General features: G+C 42.9%; 1 protein-coding gene across 1 annotated transcript in view; it reads left to right on the forward strand.

Annotated features, from left to right (window-relative positions):
• The first annotated feature begins 14,658 nt into the window (after nucleotides 1-14,658).
• LOC120541316 (very long-chain acyl-CoA synthetase-like) overlaps nucleotides 14,659-24,775 on the forward strand; it is a 33,496-nt gene continuing 23,379 nt past the window's right edge. Inside the window, exon 1 of the mRNA XM_039772815.1 lies at nucleotides 14,659-15,301. Coding sequence (XP_039628749.1) covers nucleotides 14,827-15,301 — 475 coding nt within the window. The 5' untranslated portion in view covers nucleotides 14,659-14,826. The remainder of the gene's footprint in view (nucleotides 15,302-24,775) is intronic.

A 24,775-nucleotide genomic window follows, 5' to 3' on the forward strand; every position in this document is an offset into this window, starting at 1 on the left:
ATTAGTTGTTGCTGTTTTAATATTTATTTATTGAGCTTTCTAGCATAAATCAGACTCTGACGAGGAGTTAAAGCAAATATCACCAGCTGAGGACAGGAGGAAAAAAAAAGAAAGAGAACTGCTTACTATAAAAGAGCCCATAAAAAAAGGGGATTTTCTGTTTCATAAAAGGAATGATTTGAACCAAGGACTGTTGCTTTGTGGTGGCGTCAAGGGTTTGGGGCTGTTATGCCCACTTGTGGCCACGCTATTTTTATATACTGCCTATCAATTATTGTATACTTCCTCTCACATCTGTCTATCGTTATATCCTGCCTTTCGTTTCTATTATGTTTGTTCATATACAATATTGCTTGAAAGTACCCGATTTGTCCTGAATTAAAAAAGTGTCGGAATTTGCATACCGATTTCTACAAATTTAAGTTTCAAGTACTGCCTTTAAAAACAGCCGAGAAAACTCGACACCGTTACAGTGAAAACAAATATCCTGCTTTATTCTTGGGCTCTGAACTAAATTAGGCTGGTTTGGAAATGTGATTAACTCCAAATTTAAAAAAAAAAGGTTTGATGGAGTGGATCTGTGATTATAATCGCGCTATTCAAGCCAGCCACATGGTGGCACTAGGAAATTCACCGAGAATTAACTCAGGTTTTGTATTACTGTGTGGCTGGCCGCTCACTGAACGGAAAGCAGAAATCGGCCATGTATGAGACAGCAGGGCATCGAGAAGCAGACGCAGACACTCGCACAGTCGAGGTTTACAGCAAAACGAATGCGCGCACATTTTTACGAAGCGCAGCTAAAAACGCGTTAAAACGTAAACACGTCAAGTGAGAGCGTACAAAATAAAAAATAAATAAATTAAAAAAAAAAAAATGGCCAGTCACACAGCAAAACCGAGGCGGCCACCTGGAGATGTGAAATATCTGGGATGATTTCCGTACCACAGATATGAAAACTCGTCCTGTTTTTGTACTCCTTGTCGTTAGGGGATTGCACGTTTATTGCGACGGAGCAAGTGATATAAGAATAAACCATTGCTGTGTAGTTTCTTTGTATTTTTAAAGTATTTCGTTTCGTTCATCTGTACAACTCTCGGCCACTCTGTGGATCAATGTTCACCATGTCTTCCGATCCTTCAATTCTGCTCTGTCCGGTCCACATACTGTAACCATGTGGTCTCTTCCTCTTTTGCCACGGACCATTCCACCGCATTACGTCCTTCTCCAGTGACATGCTTCGCATAATGTGACCAACGTAGGAGAGCTTTTGCTTTTTCTATCTGGGCCACCAGTGAGAATTTCCATTCGATCCGTTCTAGAACTGCGTAGTGGGTAGTGCTGCTGCCTCGCAAATAGGAGACCCGGGTTCGCTTCCCGGGTCCTCCCTGCGTGGAGTTGGCATGTTCTCCCCGTGTCTGCTTGGGTTTCCTCCGGTTTCCTCCCACAGTCCAAAGACATGCAGGTTGGCTCCAGCAGACCCCGTGACCCTGTAGTTAGGATATAGCGGGTTGATGAATGGATAGAACTGCGTAGCAGACATCTCCAGCACCACAGCCCGTCTTCATTTCTCAGCGTCCAGGTTTTGCACACATATGTTGCTACTGGGACAACGACCACACTGACCAAACTACATTTAGTTGCCAGGCTGATATCTTTGCACTTCCATATGTTGTTCATACTGATCATCGCATTTTTCTTCCAAGTGCCAGTCGTCTCTTGTTCTCTGGGGTGCAGACGCCATCGCGATCAATTTTAGAGCCAAGAAAGATGAGATCTTCCACCACTTCAGTTTCTTCATGGTTGACGTTCGCGTTTTTTGCTCTTTTGATCTTTAACCTCTTTATATTCAGGCGCAGTCCAAACTTCTCTTCCTTCTTTGACTTTCTTGATCAGATGTTCGAGATCCATCTTGTTTTCAGCCAGCAGTGTTGTATCATTAGCCTATCAGAGATTGCTGAGGTTTCTACCGCCTAATTTCAGGCCATTTTTCATCCAGGTCTGCTTGCCGCGTGACAGCTTCCGCGTACAAACTGTTGAAAACTGTAGGTGCCAGGATGTATCCTTGACGTGTGCCCTTTCCGATCCTGAACCAACCCGTGTCTCCAGATGGCGTTCGGACAGTAGCTTCTTGATCTTGATTGAGTGATCTTAGAAGGACGGTTAGGCGTGGTGGAGGTGGTGTGCCCGTTTCCTTTGAGCAGATCCAGAGCTCAAGAATATCGAACGCCTCCTGACCATTGATGAAACACATGCAGAGGACTTTCCGGTACTCCACGGATTTTTCCACAATCCGTCGAAGGTTGGAAATGTGATCACGAGTGCCTCTGCCCTTCCTGAAGCCCTCCTTGCACATCTAATATTTCCCCTTTGACGGTTGTACGTGTAGCACAAGTCCGGCATTTAAGACAAATGCTCTTGCCCTTATAGAGAGATAGATACTTTATTAATCCCAAGGGGAAATTCACATATTCCAGCAGCAGCATACTGATAAAGAACAATATTAAATTAAAGAGTGATAAAAATGCAGGTAAAACAGACAATAACTTTGTATAATGTTAACGTTTACCCCCCATGGGTGGTATTGAAGAGTCGCATAGAGTGGGGGAGGAACTGTCTTCTCAGTCCGTCAGTGGAGCAGGATGGTGACAGCAGTCTGTCACTGAAGCTGCTTCTCTGTCTGGAGATGATCCTGTTCAGTGGATGCAGTGGATTCTCCATAATTAACAGGTGCCTGCTCAGCGCCGTTGCTCTGCCACAGATGTCAAACTGTCCAGCTCCGTGCCTACAATAGAGCCTGCCTTCCTCACCAGTTTGTCCAGGCGAGGGGCGTCCCTCATCTTTATGCTGCCTATAAACATTTTATTACAGACAACAGGTAACTAAATAAAATACTACTGGTCAAGGCTTCCATGAATACAAATGAATACAACCCCACAACCCCCCAAAAAAGCTAGTGAAATGATAATAAACAGAAAAAACGAAATCTATAAACAAACGGTGCAGCAATAACATATAGAAAGTCAATCTAACAGTGCAATATTGTGAACATAGTAAAGAAAAAACTTTCACATAAAAATGCACAGATTTCGCTTTTTTACTGCAACATCCAATTCACCATTTCTCTCCTCACACACCTCCTTGCGACTTTTTCTAGACCAGTTTATACAGGTGGGTGAATTAGTCTCTTAAAGAGCCCCTCATGGACCCCGTGATCGTCAGAGGTGACTGTGCAGAGGGTGCAGACCTATAAATACCTGGGAGTGCAGCTGGATGACACACTGGACTGGACTGCCAATACTGATGCTCTGTGTAAGAAAGGTCAGAGCCGACTATACTTCCTTAGAAGACTGGCGTCCTTCAACATCTGCAATAAGATGCTGCAGATGTTCTACCAGACGGTTGTGTCGAGTGCCCTCTTCTACGCAGTGGTGTGCTGGGGAGGCAGCATAAAGAAGAGGGACGCCTCACACCTGGACAAACTGATGAGGAAGGCAGGCTCTATTGTAGACACGGAGCTGGACAGTTTGACATCCGTGGCAGAGCGACGGGCGCTGAGAAGACTCCTGTCAATCATGGAGAATCCACTGCATCCACTGAACAGGATCATCTCCAGACAGAGGAGCAGCTTCAGCGACAGACTGCTGTCACCGTCCTGCTTCACTGACAGACTGAGGAGACCCCACACTATGCGACTCTTCAATTCCACCTGGGGGGGTAAACGTTAACATGATACAAAGTTATTGTCTGTTATACCTGCATTGTTATCACTCTTTAATATTGTTCATCATCAGTATGCTGATGCTGGAGTATGTGAATTTCCCCTTGGGATTAATAAAGTAACACTTCCCTTATTCACAAAGCACGTGTACAATTTAGGCCATCCATCTTTATCAATCCTACACACGCAGGCGTTGTCGGACGATCTTCAGAAGGATTTTTACTTGCGTGTGGTATAGGGGCGGGGTCAGTGATGCGGTAAATCAAACAATTCTTTGCGCGTCCTTTCTTCTGAATTGGGCAGAATACTTTTTATTTATTTAACTATTTATCCATTGTAACCATTTCTTCTTCGCTTCTTGTAAAGCATTGAGTTACTTGCATGTCGACGTGCTATAAAATAAATGATGATGTTAGCAGGAGGCCAGTCCATGGCAGGATAGTTTTAGGTTTATTCATGTACAGAATGTGTGTGACAGTTGCGGCTCGAGTTTAGCCAATCGGAAATAAAATCGCGACGTGCAAACAATTACGGGATTTTCTTGTAAACATTACAGTTAAGTGAATAAATGAAACTCTATGGGCAATGTCTATGTTGTCCACAAGGTGTCTCTAATGTGTTAGTACTGTAGATTTAATTTAAAGAAATCCGTCTTTTTATTTCCTTAATCCACTTCATTCGATATTCTATTTGTTTACAAGAAGCGTTCTTTGAAAACCCCTATGACTGAAGGTTTTAGTAAATTACAAATATTTCTGACAGTATATCATCCAAAGCCAGCAGTTGATATTTGCGGTTAAATGTTAAATACTAGTAAGAAGCCAACTTCAGTTATCAGGAAATGCTGTCAATTAAAATGTTTGAGTTTATTGGATGAATTAATACAAATGCACATGCAATTGTCTTATAAAAAGGTACACAAGGACAACCAACTTATTGTTTATGTATTAAAGTACATACACAATTGAATTTAGAAAGCCTTCAGACCCCTTCATCTTCTGCATACTTTGTTTCCGATTTAAATTTTGACAATTTGTCATTTTGGCCAGTCAAATAATTACAAATTGAAACATATTTTCAAAAAGGTTTGCAAATTTACTAAAGTCAAAAACTGAAATCTCTTCTTAGAATAAATATTCAGTTTTTAATTCAGTACTGTAGAGAAGCCCCTTTGGTAGCAATTCTACCATTGATGATTCTTGTTCAGGTCTCCACAAGCTTTGCACACCTGGACATGGGCAGTTTATCCCATTTTTTCCTGGCAGATCCTCTCAAGCCCCATTAGACTGGATAGTAAGCATCCATCAACTGCCATCTTCAGGTCTCCACTCACATTGTTCTGTGGGGTTTAAGACTGGGCCACACAAGGACTTGTCACAAAGCCACATCAGTTCAAGTCACGGTCATTCCAGACTGAGGTGGCATGCACTCTGGAGCAGGTTCTTCAAGGGCCTCTCTGTATTTGGCTGCTTTTATTCTTCCCTCAGTTTTGACCCTACTGCTAAGAAGTGCTCCAATGATGCTCCACCACCACCATGCTTCACTGTAGGGATGGTATCAGGCAGGTAATGAGAAGTGCCAGGTCTTCAGAGTTCTGTTTTTTCCTCATCACACCAGAGGATCGTTTTTCTTCTAGTCTCAGAGTCTTATAAATGCCTTTTGTCAAACTCAAAGCTGAAGTCAGCCACTGTACCACAAACGTCCGATTGATGGGAGTGTTGGTGAGGTGGTCATCCTTCCTATCTCAACAAAGGACTTGACTCTGTTACAGTGACCATTAGGTTCTTGTTTACCTTTCTGACCAAGGACCATCTGGCTGGATGGCCAACTCTAATAAGTGACCTGGTGGTTCCAAACTTCTTCAGCTTCACACGATTATTGAGGCCGCTGTGCTCCTCGAAACACTCCAAGCTTTAGGAATGGTTTGATCACCTCGTCCTGAATGCTACCTCACCCCAATTTGATCATAGAGGTCTACAGAGAGCTTCCTGGACTTCATGGCTTGGTTTTTGTCCTGACCTGCAGTGCAAGTTGTGGGATCTTCTTTGCACGGACAAACACGTGCCTTTCTTAACGATGTCCAGTCAATTCAGTGTGCTAAAAGTGAGCTCCAGTCACAATCAAGTTCAACAAATCGCAAGGAGAACTAAAGAAAACAAAAAAACATTAAAAAACATTAAAATTAATTCCACAACTCAATAATGCATGCTGAAAGTTGAAGGGGGTCCGAGTACTTCCAGATTCCATTGAATATCGTGTATCCTCCCTAAAAGAAGTAACTTTTCATTTCCTTCTCATTCTCACCAGTCTAGCAGTTGAATGTTTAAAATAGTCCTCCTAAATAAGTAAACATGATTTAAAACAGAAATCTTTCCATTTGGCACGAGCAACATCACACCAAGCTCCCTTGAAGAGAGCCGACTTGAGGCTTGACATTTGCTGTTTGAACCTCTGTGGCAGGCTGGACGATGACCTTTACTGTTACTACAAGTAGATATTAACAGGCCTCGCATGGCAGGGCTGGGCTCTCGAGCTCTGGAGCAGAAGGGACACTGGGGCTCCCGAGATATTCATCAGACATGGTGGGACTTTGTTGTGGCCCCACCATAATATGCATGCCAGATGATTTTTTCCTCTGTGTGTGCGCAGACATCTCTACAGTAAGCATGTATTTACTTAACTACTCACGTATGACCCTCATTTGCTAATGATTAGTGAAATCTGCAAGTTCACACATCTGTCACATCATAAAAATCAAGCAAGAGGTTGCTGGTGCCTGGTGCGTCTCTAGTGGCTTCAGGTCATTGGGGTAGCCTTGATGTCATCGTCGTCGTCATCATCATCATCTGATTAAATACAGCCATACAGTGCGTTTCCGTGCACACACAACTAGGTTAACACAGACATCTTTTATTTGTGATGAGCCATCATTAACGTGTGCAAAAAGAAAAACCACACACATCATCAGTCACTTTGAATTTGAAAATAAGCCTAACACTTGTGATCGCTTTCTTAAGTTTTAAAGTGTTTAGTCAAATGGAAGCTTTTATAGGCTTCTGGTACCGTAACACCCACGGCAAATTCCGTCCTGCATGGTTTGTGCAATGGAGTCCTGTAAAGGACCGGCAGATGTGCGCTTCTTGCCGTACACTCAGTGCTGCTGGGTATAACGGTAACACAGGTGTTTTTACTCTCATAAGGTAAGAAATGCGTCAGGCTTCTCATTACTTTAAAAACTAGTCGGCCTGCTTAACACTCATTACTTTTAGCACGTTACCCTACTGCTGGCGAAATCGTGTTGCCGAGTTTAGCATCATACGTTCCCTCATCAACACTATATTGGTGATTTCTGAAATACTGAGAATAGTGCAATCGCCCAAATATTTGCTTCTGGTTCAGCCAAATTGGTCCGAGATCTCCGCCAGCATTTCACTCGTTGCTCCAAATAGTCCCATGGATTTTCTATTTTGTAGGCCATTCGAGCTGCTTCAGAATGTTCCTGATGCCAATCACACACTCAATTACACCTGAGGGGATGAATAAAGTATCTATCTATCTATTATATAGTGCCTATCTATCTATCTATCTATCTAGCTAACTATCACGCTGTTTCAGCACTGTGCATGCAACAACCGCCATCTACAAAGACTGCAGTAGCCATTCTGTGTTCACTCTGAAGATGAAGTACAAAAGGTAATGGTTTAGCAGAGTTTGTAAGTGACGAACATTGGGCCACCTGTAGGAATTGTTTGCCGTCACAATGCACAAGACACGGCGTCAGTCTCTATCTGTCTTTCAACCACAGTTCTGGGGAGGATTAGCAGTAGACTGCGATGTGCACCAGTGCTGGAAGACCCATTGGACAGTACGCTTTGACACACTCACAATGTCAGAAACTTCCTGTATACTATGCCCTTTGGCATAGCCGACTGCAGTGACCCCTTTTTGTCACTCATTCACACCGGTCATGTGACCCATTTCTCCACAGACAGAACCAAACACACATGGCACGCCACCACTCCTTGTCTGCCTAGGAGGCCCGCAGCACATGACGCTGCTGTATGTAGGATGGAATTCTTGCTGGAGTGCCCCATGTTGGTGTCTGAAGTGTGTATCACCTCTTAAGTTTCAATAATTAAGTGATAGGACTGAATGGCCTGCTCTGATCCAGACTTTTCTAATGTTCATACCTGAACTGTGACTACTTTTGTCCAGCGAGATTACAATCTCTTTAAAGAAAGTTAAGAAGGTCAGTCTGTAAATCCACACCTACGAAACAGCTCAGGATCCCTACTGGCAAACCCCTCCCGACCGGGCAGACAAGAAGTCCAGTCCCCACCCTCTGGAAATGACCCTCCATCTGCCACAGCCAGGTGTTACGTGGTCATCCCCTTGGCCTGGTCCAACCACTTGGGTCCTCAACATCACCCTCAGGTAATCGTGACACATGGCCATAGTGCCATAACTGACTCTCCCTCACAATGCAGGTAATGTACCTCATTCGGGACTCCATGATCAACACAAAGTCAAACCAGCGGTGCCCAAAATTACTCTGAAGAGACACACATGAAGGAGTCCCGTCTTTGCCTCACGTCACTGGATAGCGTCCATGTCTCGCAACCATATGGCAAAATAGCAAGCACCAGGAGTGTAAAGACAGGGACCTTCGTCCTTTTGCAAAGATAACCCTTTTCCAGTAACCTCATGAACCCCCATGCTCTCCTAAACCGCCTAATGACATAAAGGAAGGATGGAGAGAAAAAAAAACCAAAGAAACCAATGAAACGCCTTATACAGTGTACATTAATACCCAGACAGGATGCCAGTCCAGCAAAGGGTGAACACACACCCACAAAAGAATAAGTGGCCAAATAATGAAATGGACAGAAAAAGTACTTTAGGGACCTGCTTTGTGGTGTAAAAGTATCAGTGAAATGCACAAAATATATTGGTGGACAAGTTAATACTAGAAATGCCTAAACTATCTGCCTTGATAATTTACATGTTCATCCCCCCACCCGCCACATTACTTACCTATATGACATCCACTCATATCTCAAACACCCAAATCAAGCAGTACGGCCAAGGATGGAAACCTTAGGTTTTAAAACACAGCAAGCAAGAATACAGGGCGAGTCAAAATTATGATAGCACTAATGGATTGTTTTTATCTCGTCCACACCTTTCCGGGTCGATGGATAGGTCGTGGTGGACCATTGCCATGGCCTCCACACTCCCCTGATTTGACACCCTGTGATTTCTGGTTATGGGGTATGGTGAAGTATGGGGTCGCCTGAGCGAGGGTGTATGAATATGCGAGACCCGAAACGCCCGATGACCTCAGGATACATCACTGATGATGTGTCCTAGTGCATCCAGGTGATGTTTCTTATATAGACATTCAAGTATCATCTTAGCTGTCAACATCAAGTAATGGCTTCAAAGTACAAGAATAAGTGGGAATTTATGTTTTAGGGAAACACGTTTTCCACGATTTTAAAGCCTGAAATGAAGAAACCAAAATTAAACAAAACAAAAGCAAAAAAATCCAGAAACCGTAGAAATTCAAAACACCTCCAAATAGACACACTTGTCAACAGACAATGTGACCATTGCCAAGACCTCTAAATAAAGGGTAAAGGTGGTCCAAGAAGCAGTGATGTCTGGGTGGTCCCACCAAGTATAAAGAATGTATTTAAAAAATAATAATAAATAAACATAACAGTATTGGGCGGCACGGTGGAGCAGTGGTAGCATTGCTGCCTCGCAGTTAGGAGACCCGGGTTCGCCTCCCGGGTCCTCCCTGCGTGGAGTTTGCATGTTCTCCCCGTGTCTGCATGGGTTTCCTCCGGGTACTCTGGTTTCCTCCCACAGTCCAAAGTTGCATTGGCAATTCTAAATTATCCCTGTGTGATGGGGGGTTAGGGTGTGTGTGTGTGTGTGTGCCCTCCCCAAGGTTTGTTTCCTGCCTTGCACCCTGTGATTGGCTCGAGCAGACCCCCCGTGACCCTGTAGTTAGGATATAGCGGGTTGGATAATGGATGGAAGGATGAATTAAAGTCACGATGGCACAGAAAACTAAATTAGCATAAAGTTGGCATATTTACATAAGGAACGCCCCCTTTGAGGAAACACTGTAAATTGCTCCCATATCTTCTTTGCACTGTGAGAAACGGAAACTTGAAGACAGCTAGTAAGCATTTTGTTCAGTGTGTGAAGAAGATTCTGTGGTTATGGAAGCCGATTTATGTTTTTTTTGTCTATAAAATGGTAAACCTGTAGCATATCCTACATCACAAAGGCAATCTTTCCTTTTCCACCAGACAACGTAAACTAATTCGATTAAACATTGGAATTGTATCAACGAATGAAAATAATGGACTGTACATGCAACAGCTGAAAGGTTGGTATTAACAGTAATGTTAGGTTACGAACAAGGCTTTATACACTTTTAAATATGTACATTTACAGTCAATTACTGGTTACTGATTTGCAGTACTACTACAATTGTAATAACCACGATAACATTCGGATGGCGGCCAGTTAGACACTCCGGCTGTGCTGGTGCGAAGTCCGGACTCAGCCACGCCAGACCAATACAGTACAATACAATACAATACACAACCCGAATTCCACAATTATAATGTAAATGCAAATATTTACAGAGACAGAAAAGAAAAAGATGAAAATGAACCTTATCTCGACCATGAAAAATATAGAATTACAAAACGAAGAACAAACATCTACATACACACAACGTCCAATACGAAAACACGGTAACCGTATGGATGGAAACCTGCAAAGTCCCAAATGATGAAAGGACAACAGAAACGAAGTTCAAACGTGAACCAAAACAATCTCACCAGTTATTCCAGGTAGCAGTCCGGCAGCCGTAGGTAGTGGATGATAAAAAGTGAGGATCTGTTTTCCTTTCGGTGAAGTGATAGCAGCGTTTGTTTGATAAAGTTCGACATTTTTAATGATTTTTTTTTTCTCACCGCTTCCTATTTTTTGAAATGCGCGGTCTTTTCTTGTACGCAACCCGGAATCAAACAAGAAACCCGCCCCCTCCGTCCCTCAAAGGTCGAGTGCTGTGATTGGTGACGTACTCGCGCTTTTCAGCGGGAAACTGTACTTCAGATGTGTATGCATTTTATAAGAAATGAAGTCAGACAAACACACTGTTGACAGATTTCCAAAATCACAGATCGGCACAGCCAGCATTTCGTGCGACCAAAAAAAATTTTAAGGAACTAAGGAAGACAAAAAACAGATCATTTTAATTAAATTACAATTATAGATATATAGATATGTACAATATAAACATAAGTATATGTAAATAAGTAGATATATAGGAGAAAAAATATATAACGTAGTCACAGACATATGGGCATGTTTGCTATAACTTTTAACCTGTTTATTTTTCGTATAATACGATACGATATATGTAAATAAAATGCAGATGCAACCTACCTTGTTAGTCGAAAAGTCATTGTCAGTATCACTTCACTTTCACAACGAATTACACACGAGCACGAGCAGATACGACGAGCACGACAAAAGTACGACAACACGAGCACACACGATCCAAACACTCGGATTCAGTTGACAGAAATGTTATTCCTAAAAGATGGTACGCCAGTCCACCTACAAACATTTAGCGAGCCACTTTAACTAAAAATTAAATATAGAAATGAAATTAAGGAGAACAATTTTTGTTCAATCGGGATTTTTCAGAGGCAATGTGGGATTTGGGATTTGTCTGTTGAACTCGGGACAGTCCAGCTGAAATCTGGAAGTCTGGCAACCATGGACAAACAGCACTCAAAAACGCTGAACAAACACAGCTGACATTCAGGAAATGTCTGTAAATTGGAAATGGTTCATTGTTGTAATTGGACAGTATAGTACTGCTACATGACATTAATTTGGTAGCCCAGTTTTCTGTGAAGTAACTGTATTGTATTTTGTTGTAATATGCAGTAATATGATACAGAAAAATACTTTCGAAAGTAATGCACTAAGGAGCCAGTAATTTACTGTAGATTTACACATTGTTACAGTTTATGTACCAAAAACAAGTCAACACTTTTATACTTAAGTAGACTAAACGATTACATCTGTAGCACACATTATATTCACGTAACTACAGATTATTTAGCGGAGCGTCCCAAACGTGCGCGCGCACACACCCGCAATGAAGCCATTGAGCTTCTACTCAAAGCGTCTCACTGCGCGTTCACGCACACACTTGCGCCGCGCACCTGACTCAGGCAGCTAAACAGCGCCCAGTCACTTTCTGAGGGGGATCACTGTTTTTTAGCGTTAACATTTGAAAAACAGGCAGTTTTTCTTACTTTGCAATTCTTAGGATGCTGAAGTTCTATGTAAAGCCATTTGAGAAAGTTAAAAATGAGTGTTTTCTTTCCCGATCGCTGCCACATTATAATCACTTAACAAGAAAGTCATCTTTAAATCTCTTAGTCCAGTCAGCCTAATGGTCAATTATAACGACGTTATGTACTCCAGGAGTGGCTTTAAGTAACTAGACTTTTTGTTTTTCTCATGATCATTATTAGAATAACACAGTTTTATTCTCCTCCAGTCCTGAGCGGACATTCACAAGTAATTCAGACTGATCGAGTAAGTTGTTTCAACTGTTCATAAGCGATACACCAAGGGACATGGCAGCTCACAGAAGCCATCCTGCAGCTTGTACCAGCCTGGAGCTACTGTGATGGTCAATGCGATTTCCTACAGTGTGGTGTGCTGGGCTGATGGCTCCAAGAGAGTATCACAGAATCAGTTACAGGATACACTCTGGACCCCCTGTAGGTAGTAAAGAAGAAGGGAATGAAGACAAAGCTGAGTGCCGTTATAAACAATGCTGCACCCCCTCATCTGTGACACAACAAGACTGAGAACTTTCAGCCAACAAATTATTCAGGAGAAGTGTGTCAAGAAACATTAAGGGAGGCTTAGCACGTCTGCATAGCACCTCATTGGGACTGGCACTGCCAAGTCAGAAGTTTTCTTTCTTTTTGGACTTTCCTTCCTTTTATTCTTTCTGGCGTGTGTTCAAACCATACTGTGTGTGCATATCTATCTATCTATCTATCTATCTATCATCTATCTATCTATCTATCTATCTATCTTTTACTGTCTTTCTCATCTAAGTCGGTGTCGCTCAGCAATACTGGGTACAGGGCAGTAAGCAGCCCTTGATCGAGTGCCAGTCCGTTACATTTCCCACTGTTTCACAAGCCCACAAAGCAACAGTACTATCAGAGTTAACTGTATCACTATATATTATATTACATTATACATGTATCATATTGTGTTATATTATATTATCCATCCATCCATTATCCAACCTGCTATATTCTAACTACAGGGTCATGGGGGTCTGCTGAAGCCAATCCCAGCCTACACAGGGCGCAAGGCAGAAAGCAAACCCCGGGCAGGGCGCCAGTCCACCGCAGGGCACACACACACACACACCCACTGGACAATTTAGAATCGCCAATGCACCTAACCTGCATGTCTTTGGATTGTGGGAGGAAACCCACGCAGACACGGGGAGAACATGCAAACTCCACGCAGGGAGGACCAGGGAAATGAACCCAGGTCTCCTAACTGCAAGATGTTATATTATAAAAAAATACTGATAATCCCTGAGCAGCCTTCACCCCAGAAGCCTTACCACTAGTATATTAATATTATATTATATTATATTATATTATATTATATTATATTATAGTGACAATAAAAAATACCGTTAAAGACCCCCAACCACCACCACCACCACCACCTTTAAGTTATACAACATTGAATCACAGTGGATTTCCCTCTATTGGCACTGATCAACAGAAAAAGACTTTTTAATTTCAAACCTTTGTATCACATAGTTTTATAGGTTCATTGCTGCCATGTGTACAGAGTACAATGACATTCTTACTTTCATGTGCCAGTCTCATATTCTGGTGGCGTAGTAACGGCGTGGGCACTGCCGCCACCTCACAGACCCAGCATTCTGGGCTGAATGCCCGCGCCTGCTCTTTGTCCTTGTTGAGTCTGAATGCTTTCCATGCTCCCTTGTGTGTTTTCCTTCAAGTCACCATAACCCTGTGTCTCCCGTGTTTTAGCCAGCTGTGCCCCGAACACTACACCCTGAACTCCCGCTTCTTTCAGTTTAATGTCTAACCTCTCACGTGGGATGCTTTCTGAAAATCTAGATATATAATATATGCATTATTTTGATTGTATCCTTTTGTTGCTTTCTAGTAGAATTCCAGCCTGTTGGTATAACATGACCTGAACACATACTGACTGTTCTCTGTAACTCCTGTTATTGTAATGTTCTGCTCAGTCTTCTCCAGTCCCATGTTTCCCAAAAGATGTGTGCGTTAGATTAAGCAGATTTGAGTTTATTATATTAAAATTATTCTATTTTATTCATTGGAATTTTCAGTTTAAGCTGAAAAGGAGCATGGCAGATGCCAGCTGGACGGGACCTACACAAACATCCAGTCACACAGGAGTTAAGGTTCCCAGAATATATCCCCCTTTATTGGCCTCATCGTATCCTCTGTCCGGCAGATATTGATTAAAAAAAAAACTTACAACATGTCCGTCTTTTGCACCAATCCGTTAAAGAAGTTGGATGATCGGTCGTATTTTTTTCGCAGACACTTTGCTTTCTATCAGCGGACTCGTACGCATTATCCCCAAAGCATCCCAAATGAATAAAAAATGCTGTTAGATGACCACAAGAGTGCAATATTAATTAACGTCTTTGACGATGTGAGAGGAAATGGGAAAAACCACGTGTGCACGAAAAGAATGTACAAACACCCCTCGGACTGCGACCCAGCCGTAATATGAACCAGTTAGTCATCGTACGTAAACCCGCCGACCTCCTATACTGAGCTCTCACTGGGGCTCTGACTGACATGACGTCTAGAGCCCCCTTTTCCACGTCCGGCAGGAGTGTGGCGCAGTCGATCGAATCCAGGACTTGTACCCAGCGTTGCTCCTCCCTCGGTTAATGTTCACTCATGCCATGATAAAGCCAGCTTGGGCACTGGAGGAGCGCTCCTTTCATCATGTACGCGATCTGCGCGCTGCTTGCGCTCCTGGTGTTTTTGCCGCAGCTGCTGCGCCACTTCTTTCCGTACTTCTGGCAGGATGCGAATTACTTGTTTCAGTACTTGCGCTGCGGAGTGCGGATATCCCGCTACTCCACGAAGAAACCTTTCTACAGCGTACTGGACAGCTTTCTAGACAACGTAAAAAAGCAGCCCGAAAAACCTTTCATCATCTTTGAGGACCAAGTGTACAGCTACCAGGAGGCGGAACGGCGCAGCAACAAAGTGGCTCGGGCTCTGCGGAGCCATGCCGGCTTGAACCATGGGGATTGTGTGGCCGTGTTTATTGGGAACGAGCCTAACTTTCTGTGGACCTGGCTGGCCTTGGCCAAGTTGGGCTGTATAGCCAGTCTGCTCAACTACAACATCCGAGCCAAGTCGCTGCTGCATTGTTTCACGTGCTGCGGGGCCAACGTGTTGCTCGTGGCTGCGGGTAAGCTACAGCCGTGCTTGGCAAGGGTCAGTTTGCGGTTAAGGTTCAGTGTTCTCATGTGGGTGAAAGTGTACTAGATGTACCGCAACGGTAATCAAATTCTCACTTTTTATATGATCATTATGATGGTTATTGTAAGCAGTAGTCCGTGTCAGAGAGTTTTAATTAAATTTATCGATTTATTTAAAAGAGAAAGGAGGAGCAATTAGTGAGGGAAAATGATAGAAGGGAAGAAAAGTGTGCTTGCTCAGTGTTGTGTATTCACCGCTGTGTTATAAAAAAAAAAAAAAAATTGTCAAGTAGCCCACAAACTGGGGCGGCCATCTCAGTGTGCCTTTCTGCACAATAAGGGCTCTCTGCTGCGCCACCGAGGTCGCTCGAAAGCCAAGAAGAACCGACGCCGGATTCTGGTGAGGCGAGAATACAGGACTGCCTTCACCCGCTCTTATTGTGGTAGCCGGCATTGTCACCCTAGAGATGGGCGGGGACTGGACAGCTGATTGACGGCAGGGTATTCACGGATGTCATGAGCTCTGCGTTCTTGGAATCCCTGAAACTTTCTCGTTATACCTTTCAAGTCTGTGAAGACTCGGGAAGGCAGTTGAAGACTCTCAGGGCATTCATTATAAATACAGCCTTGCAGATGATAACAGGGGACGGGGAAACAACGACGGCCTGTGTATTTGGGGTATCCCGGTCCCTCTCGTTTTCTGGAGCGACCGCTCCCACCTTCAGTAGCTCAAACGGCGTCCTTTCCACAAACTTTAAATGCAAATTTACTAATAACTGATAACTGAAATCGTTCAGTCATGTAAGTATTTAGATCCTTAACTCGCTACTTTGTAGAAGCCCCAATGACAGAAACTTCAGCTTTGTGTCTTCTTGATGACTCTCTACAAGCTTTGCACACCTGGATTTTTGTAGGTTCTCCCATTCTTCTTTGGCAGCCACTCAAGCTCCATGAGATTGGATGGGAAGTGACTATAAACTGCCATTTTCAGGTTTCTCCACAGAGGTTCTATGGACTTTGGCTTAGTCACGTGTCCCAGAGTCACTCCAGCGTTATCCTGGCTGTACGTTTTGGCTCATTGTGGTGCTGAATGGCGACCTGTTGCCCCGGTCTGGGGTCACATGCACTCTGGAGCAGGTTTTCTTTGTGGACCTCTCTGTACTTAGCTGCATTCATCCATCCCTAAATTCTGACCAGTCTCCCTGTCCCTAATGAGAAGCACCCTCTTAGCATGACACTATCACCCAGTAGCATCACTAGGGTTGGTGTCACACAGTACAGTAACCAAGGCCAGATCAAGACCCCTAGAGCAGAGGTTCCCAAGACGTCGGTAGATCACAAAGGTAGTGTAGGTAGATCGCATTGCATTCAAAAAAATTTTTTTTAAACGTTAGTCTATCATAAGGGCATCACGGTGGCGCAGTGGTAGCGCTGCTGCCTCGCAGTTAGGAGACCTGGGTTTGCTTCCCGGGTCCTCCCTGCGTGGAGTTTGCATGTTCTCCCCGTGTCTGCGTGGGTTTCCTCCCACAGTCCAAAGATTCTAAATTGGCCGTAGTGTGTGCTTGGTGTTTGTGTGTGTCCTGCGGTGGGTTGGCACCCTGCCCAGGATTGGTTCCTGCCTTGTGCCCTGTGTTGGCTGGGATTGGCTCCAGCAGACCCCCGTGACACTGTGTTTGGATTCAGCGGGTTGGAAAATTGATGGATGGATGGATAGTCTATCATATATCCTCCCTATGGCATTTGCCACTTGATTGACACACAGGGCGGCCAATCTAAGATCTCTTTTCTTCTTTTTTTTTTATTTTATTATTTATTAATTTTATTACAATCAATACATAGCAATCAAGTTTTTACAAAAAAAAATAATTATGCTAAGAACAGATCGATCCCCACCCCTGAGAGAGAGAGCAAGCCAAACGGTGTAAAATTTAAGGCTTGTAAAAATACCTAAATCAACAAATTCTCTGTGCTTTATAAAATCATTTCAAAATATTACTGATTAGATCCTGCCATGTTTTGAAAAAGTCTGCACAGATCCTCTAACTGAGTATTTGATTTTTTCCAATTTTAAATAATATAACACATCAGTTTCCCTCTGACTTAAAAGAGGAGAGTTTGGGTTCTTCCAGTTTATCAGAATAAGTCTGCGTGCCAACAGTGTAGTGAATGCAATCACAATTTGTTTGTCCTTCTCCACTTTAAGCCCCTCTGGAAGAACCTCAAACACAGCTGTTAATGGGTTAGGAGGGATTGTGAGTCCAAGGCTGTCTGAGAGGTAATTAAAAATTTTTGTCCAGAATAATGTTAATTTGGAGCAGGCCCAGAACATGTGACCTAGTGAGGCTGGGGCTTGGTTGCAACGTTCGCAGGTTGGATCATGCCCTGGAAACATTTTGGAGAGTTTTAGTCGAGACAGATGTGCTCGATATATAATTTTGAGTTGTATAATTGTATGCTTTGCACATATGGAGCTCGAGTGAATTCTCTGCATTGCTACTTTCCACTCCTTTTCTGATATATTAATTGAGAAGTCATTTTCCCAGTGTCCTCTTGGATCTTTGAAAGGAAGGGATTGTAAAAGGATTTTATATATTGTAGAGATGGAGTCTAACTCCTTGAAATTGAGCAATAATTTTTCCAGCGTGGATGAGGGTGCAAGATGAGGAAAATCTGGAAGGTTCTGTTTAACAAAGTTCCTGATTTGAAGATAGTGAAAGAAATTTGTAGCTGGAATGTTAAATTTGGAATGTAATTGTTCATAGGATGCAAAGACGTTGTCTATATAAAGATCTCTAAGCAAGTTAATTCCAAATTTTTTCCAGATATTAAAAACTGCATATGTTTGTGAGGGTTGAAAGAGGTGGTTCTTTTCTTCTAACACACTGGTCCATCCCGCACGCACAATCACACCTACTGCAAAACTCCGGCTGTGATCTAGTTAGCCTTCCTATTTATATCGACTAAAGAAGGGATTTAAAAAAAAAATGTTTGGGGCTGGATGTGGAATTGAAAGAGGATTTTTTTTATCTCACAGTGTCACAATCGAAGTGCGTTTGTCTGATCTGTCAATCCATCATTGCTATTCCAAAGAAGGAAAATGTGGAAAGGCACTTTCGAACTGTTCATAAAAACTATGAAACTGACTTCCTTCCGAAAAGCGATCTGAGAAAGAGAAAGGAGTGGGAACTAAAATCGCAGTTAATCGGACAGCCGTCATTTTTCACTCGGCTGAATTCAAAAGCAAAGACACACACACCGAAGCATCGTTCCGGGTGAGTCACTCGATCATTAAGCATAAGAAGTCCTTCTAAGAGCTACCGCCTTGACTGCGTTATTCGGCTCTACTTATTTATGCGAGTCAGCCTTTTCCCACATGAAGATTATTAAATCCAAATACTGTACTGACCATAAATGTATTAAATTGTTATTGTGCCATAAAGGTTATTCAGTTATGGAAGGTACGACACCATATATTTTATCTATAAAGTATACTCAGTATATATATAGTATATACAGTACAGTGCATCCAGAAAGTAGTCACAGCGCATCACTTTTTCCACATTTTGTTATGTTACAGCCTTATTCCAAAATGGATTAAATTCATTTTTTTTCCTCAGAATTATACACACAACACCCCATAATGACAACGTGAAAAAAGTTTACTTGAGATTTTTGCCAAATTTATTAAAAATAAAAAACTTGAGAAATCCCATGTACATAAGTATTCACATCCTTTGCTCAATACTTTGTCGATGCACCATTGGCAGCAATTACAGCCTCAAGTCTTTTTGAATATGATGCCACAAGCTTGGCACACCTATCATTGGCCAGTTTCGCCCATTCCTCTTTGCAGCACCTCCCAAGCTCCATCAGGTTGGATGGAAGCGTTGGTGCTCAGCCATTTTAAGATCTCTCCAGAGATGTTCAATCAGATTCAAGTCTGGGCTCTGGCTGGGCCACTCAAGGACATTCCCAGAGTTGTCCTGAAGCCACTCCTTTGATATCTTGGCTGTGTGCTTAGGGTCGTTGTCCTGCTGAAAGATGAGCCGTCGCCCCAGTCTGAGGTCAAGAGTGCTCTGGAGCAGGTTTTCATCCAGGATGTCTCTGTACATTGCTGCAGTCATCTTTCCCTTTATCCTGACTAGTCTCCCAGTTCCATCTCCACAGCATGATGCTGCCACCACCATGCTTCACTGTAGGGATGGTATTGGCCTGGTGACGAGCAGTGCCTGGTTTCCTCCAAACGTGACGCCTGGCATTCACACCAAAGAGTTCAATCTTTGTCTCATCAGACCAGAGAATTTTGTTTCTCATGGTCTGAGAGTCCTTCAGGTGCCTTTTGGCAAACTCCAGGTGGGCTGCCATGTGCCTTTTACTAAGGAGTGGCTTCCGTCTGGCCACTCCACCATACAGGCCTGATTGGTGGATTGCTGCAGAGATGGCTGTCCTTCTGGAAGGTTCTCCTCTCTCCACAGAGGACCTCTGGAGCCCTGACAGAGTGACCATCGGGTTCTTGGTCACCTCCCTGACTAAGGCCCTTCTCCCCCAATCGCTCAGTTTAGATGGCCAGCCAGCTCTAGGAAGAATCCTGGTGGTTTCGAACTTCTTCCACTTGCAGATGATGGAGGCCACTGTGCTCATTGGGACCTTCAAAGCAGCAGAAATTTTTTCTTAACCTTCCCCAGATTTGTGCCTCGAGACAATCCTTTCTCGGAGGTCTACAGACAATTCCTTTGACTTCATGCTTGGTTTGTGCTCTGACATGAACTGTCAACTGTGGAACCTTCTATAGACAGGTGTGTGCCTTTCCAAATCAGGTCACATCAGCTGAATTTACCACAGGTGGACTCCAATGAAGCTGCAGAAACATCTCAAGGATGATCAGGGGAAACAGGATGAACCTGAGCTCAATTTGGAGCTTCATGGCAAAGGCTGTGAACACTTATGTACATGCGCTTTCTCAGTTCTTTTATTTTTAATAAATTTGCAAAAACCGCAAGTAAACTTTTTCATGTTGTCATTATGGGGTGTTGTGTGTAGAATTCTGAGGAAAAAAATGAATTTAATCCATTTTGGAATAAGGCTGTAACATAACAAAATGTGAAAAAAGTGATGTGCTGTGAATACTTTCCGGATGCACTGTATAGCATTTTTAATGTAGGTAGATCATTTCGACCTGGTCATTTTAAAAGTAGCTCGCAAGCTGAAAAAGTGTGGGCACCCCTGCCCTAGAGGGTTGATTATACTTTAAACATTGCAGCATGCAGAAGCCCAGCCATTTAATGCAGCACAGTTATTCCCACAATGAAATGGCACATAGTCACTTGATTGTATCATGGAGCAGTTCCCCTAGGGTGATTTCAGCACAGAAATTTTATAGACATAGTCATTTGGGTGTCACCACCTCTGATGGGGTCAACAGGTGCAGTCCGTAACCTCTCTAGTGATAATACTGTTGTCACCATTATGCGTCACTATTGTATTAGGCAAGGTAGGAGCAGCGCCAAGTGTTTACTAGACATTGGTTGCTTGGATGTTTGGCCCAAAGAGTTTAATTTTCTGAGACTACATGTCCCATGATGCCCTGCAGGAGTATGAATGGGAGCTCTGCCACAGGGAAGCTGCCACTTAACATATTGGGGGAACAAACAGTCCCCAGAGACAATCCGTCCCTTTCCTTCCATTTTATCCTGACCAGGAAAGGCACTGAAAACACATCCAGCCGAGGCCACAAATAAAATCGTGGGGTGCACATTAATAAATTAATTCAATCAATTAATAGAATAGTTACTTTCATATAAAAAACAACAACATTGTAAGTCCCCACCATGCTAAACAAGTTTCAAAAATTGTTTCAATCAATTAATCTATGTGCGCCCCACGATTTTATTTAGTCACATATAACCACAAAAATTGTTAAAGAAAAAATATTTTTTTGCTTTTTAGTGCATTTAAAACTAAAGTAAATAAAATCATTTTACTTAAAGAAATGTTAATATATTTTATTTTATATGATTTTATTCTATCGCCTTATATTCTTAATCCTAGTATTCTGTGTTTTTGCTGTGGCATGTGTCTTGTTTCAGCCAGCAATCTCCCCCTAGTTGGTGTTCTAAGCTTGTTTGTTTGGTTTACTTTTATGCCATTTATTTGTATTAAGGTTTATTTTATTTATAATGTACATTTTTCTACATTTCTACATTTTTTTTTTGTGTTGGGAAAGGGGCATGGCTTAGGTTTATAACCCTTGTGTATTGTGGGTGGCTCCCAAAGAGGCGGGGTCACCTGCCAATCACCTCCAAGAACAGCCCTCCTCCACCCAATTTAAGGGAGGGCCTCCAATAGTTCCTGGCAGGTCATTGCGAATGTGCTGGGGAGTGGGGGAGTGGGGAGTGTGACTTGTGTTATTACGACTGCTACTTCCTTGTGCTTTGTGGATTTTCGACCCTGTGCGCTGTTCTTATCTTCGATTTTGGATTTTCGTTTCAGGACTGTGTTCATTGATTTCATTGAACCTCTGCTATGTTTTTTGACCACGCATTCTGGATTCTATATTGGGACTTTGTTCCGTATGATTTACCTTTGTGCTCATCAGAGCTTTGTGCATTGCAAAGCGTTTTGAAAATAAACCTTTTATTTTATAAAAATCTCTCTCGGCACCTTTTTTGGTTTCTTGTTGGGTTTGTTTCGACGGTGTTTACCCCCTCTGGTGGGCAACTTTGGAAAGTGCTTTGGTCCCTGTGGTTCAAAATTCCATAGTTTCATGACAGTATGCATTTGAATTAATAAAAGTATTTCTGATCTTATCTAATCTAATCTAAACTAAACTGCTTCCCGATTTTAAATAAGATGGCAGCCATAGTATCTATTCATCTCCATGAATGTGTTTTTGACTATTTCAGGCATTTTATACATAGGGAGTCCTCTTCTGAACTTAGTTGTCACTTTTTGGTTTCGTTTTATGGATGTTGTTTTTCATTACCATTATGTATTTTTTTAGTTTACTTCGTGTCAAGTTGTTTGCACTTTGTCAGGTTTAAGTTCAAGTCATCTCAAGATTTGAAGTTAGTGATACCACTAGGGTGAGAAAAAAGTGTGTCTCAGGTGCTAAGTCATTCAACTCTGGTCCTTACAGTCATAACTTTTATGGTGTGACTCTAAACAAGATCAAAGTCTGTCGCTTGTCCACACTTCAGTTATACAAGTCTGAATTGTTGCCATAAATTGCACCTCCTCCTGAGTGGATTAATCGAGTAATGAAGTCAATGGATTTGCGTCTCACGTGATGTATGATAATTTCCACACAGACCTCGATGAGATGTTTGGAAAAAGATTATCTTGTCAAGCAAGCTTGATAGCCTGAATTGTTTTCTTCTCATTCAAGAAACGCCTTATCTTCTAGCAGATGCGGACCGGGAGAGCATGCCATGACAATTACTTTGTATATTATGGGAGCAGCAGAAATCAAAGACATGAAGCAGAACTCAAAGCCAAAAGATTATACAAGGCCACAAAAGCCTGGGAACATTTGTAAATGGTGCCAGCTGAGTGGTCAGATTGGAAACCAGACATTCTTAACGAATGAAATTCTTTCATTCCTTTACCCTCTTACTTTTATTTTTAAGGTAAAGTCCAGACAGATGAGCCTCCTTGAACCTTTGCATTTAAATAGCTTGGCGTCCATTATGGAACTGATAAGGGCATTTGCTCACCACAGCATCAGTGCAGGGAAGCATCCAAGGTGATCAAAGTCCAAAGTAGCCCAAGACAAATATCATGTGTGAAGGCTAGGGGTCTCCACAGAGCCCTAAACTCCAAGCACAGACACACAAAACACTCCCGGGTTCAAATAAAGGCGAGTTCATTACACAAATTCCTTGTATACACGAGCACAACAAACAAGTCGGCTCACCTTCCTTTCTCTCTCACCACCGCATTGTTCTCCTCCAGTCGAGTGTTGCCTTCCTTCCTCCCAGCTCCTACTCACCTGGACCAGGCAGTGCGGCCCCCTTTATTGAGAACCCGGGAGTGCTTCCGGTGCCGGGGTTTTTGCCCATTTAAAGCACTTGCAGGCCATACAGAAGTTCCCAATAGCAGGGAGTGTGGTTCCCCGCTCCTCCCTCTTGTGGCACCCACGGACTACATTTCCCAGCATGCCCTTCTGGTTTCCTGCCACGCACCAATATCAGGGCTGCTGCCATCTAGCGTCCTAGGTGAATAAACAGCCCCCAGTGACAGTCCTTCACTTTGTCCCAGTCAGGGAAAGTACTCCAAATATATCTGGTGTAGACACCTGTGCATCTGCCTGGGGCTTCCTGTCCGGGTAAGAAGTCTTCTTCACCTTCATCTGGGATGTCCATCTATCTACCTGTGGAGTCTTGTTCAAGTATGGCACTTTTCTCTTTCTTGACTGGGATGCCTGTCTGTCCACTTGGAGCCTCCCGCTCCTGATAAGGAATCTTCCCCTCTCGTGCTCGGGATGCCTGTCCGTCCCATGTGGCACTTACACATGATAATAATAAGGTGTGTTTTATTACTATCTTACATTTTCAGTTATTTTTCTTCTTGCTTTTACTTATATGCTTCTGCTTTTTGTTTTTTTCTGTTAATACTGTTATGCCATCCATCCATTTTCCAACCCGCTGTATCCTAACTACAGGGTCACGGGGGTCTGCTGGAGCCAATCTCGGCCAACACAGGGCGCAAGGCAGGAAACAAACCCCGGGCAGGGCGCCAATCCACCGCAGGGCACGCGTGCGCACACACGCACACATCAAGCATGCATTAGGGACAATTTAGAATCGCCAATGCACCTAACCTGCATGTCTTTGGACTGTGGGGGAAACTCCATGCAGGGAGAACCCGGGAAGCGAACCTAGGTCTTACCACTGCGCCACCGTGCCGCCCAATACTGTTTTTTTTAATACATTCTTTATATTTTGTGGGACCACCCTGACATCACTGCTTCTTGGACCACCTTTAGCCTTTATTTAGAGGTCTTGATGATGGTCACATTGTCTGTTGACGAGTGTGTCTATTTGGAGGTGTGTTGAATTTCTATGGTTTCTGGATTTTTTGCTTTTGTTTTGTTTAGTTTTGGTTTCTTCATTTCAGGCTTTAAAATCGTGGAAAAGGTGTTTCCCTAAAACATAAATCCCCACTTATCAAATGCTTTTCCCGTAGACTACAGTTATATGTCACGTCTCTGTCGCCACTCACGTTTGTCTGTTTTTACACTTATCAACAATTCACAGTTGCAGTGCTCTTGCACCCAGGACTATTGTTATCGTGACTCAGGCGTCTCAAAAGCACAGGTACCAAATACCACTTTCAATAATTGCCAACTAGGAGGGCGAAAAAAAAAATAGACACCAAAAATAGTCTTGCAAAATATTTAGAAAATAAAAGGTTCATTTTCACAAAATGAGCACAATGGAATTGCCTGAAGGGAAAGAATACCATCA

This window comes from Polypterus senegalus, chromosome 12 (assembly GCF_016835505.1).
Source record: "Polypterus senegalus isolate Bchr_013 chromosome 12, ASM1683550v1, whole genome shotgun sequence".
NCBI classification, from domain to species: domain Eukaryota; kingdom Metazoa; phylum Chordata; class Cladistia; order Polypteriformes; family Polypteridae; genus Polypterus; species Polypterus senegalus.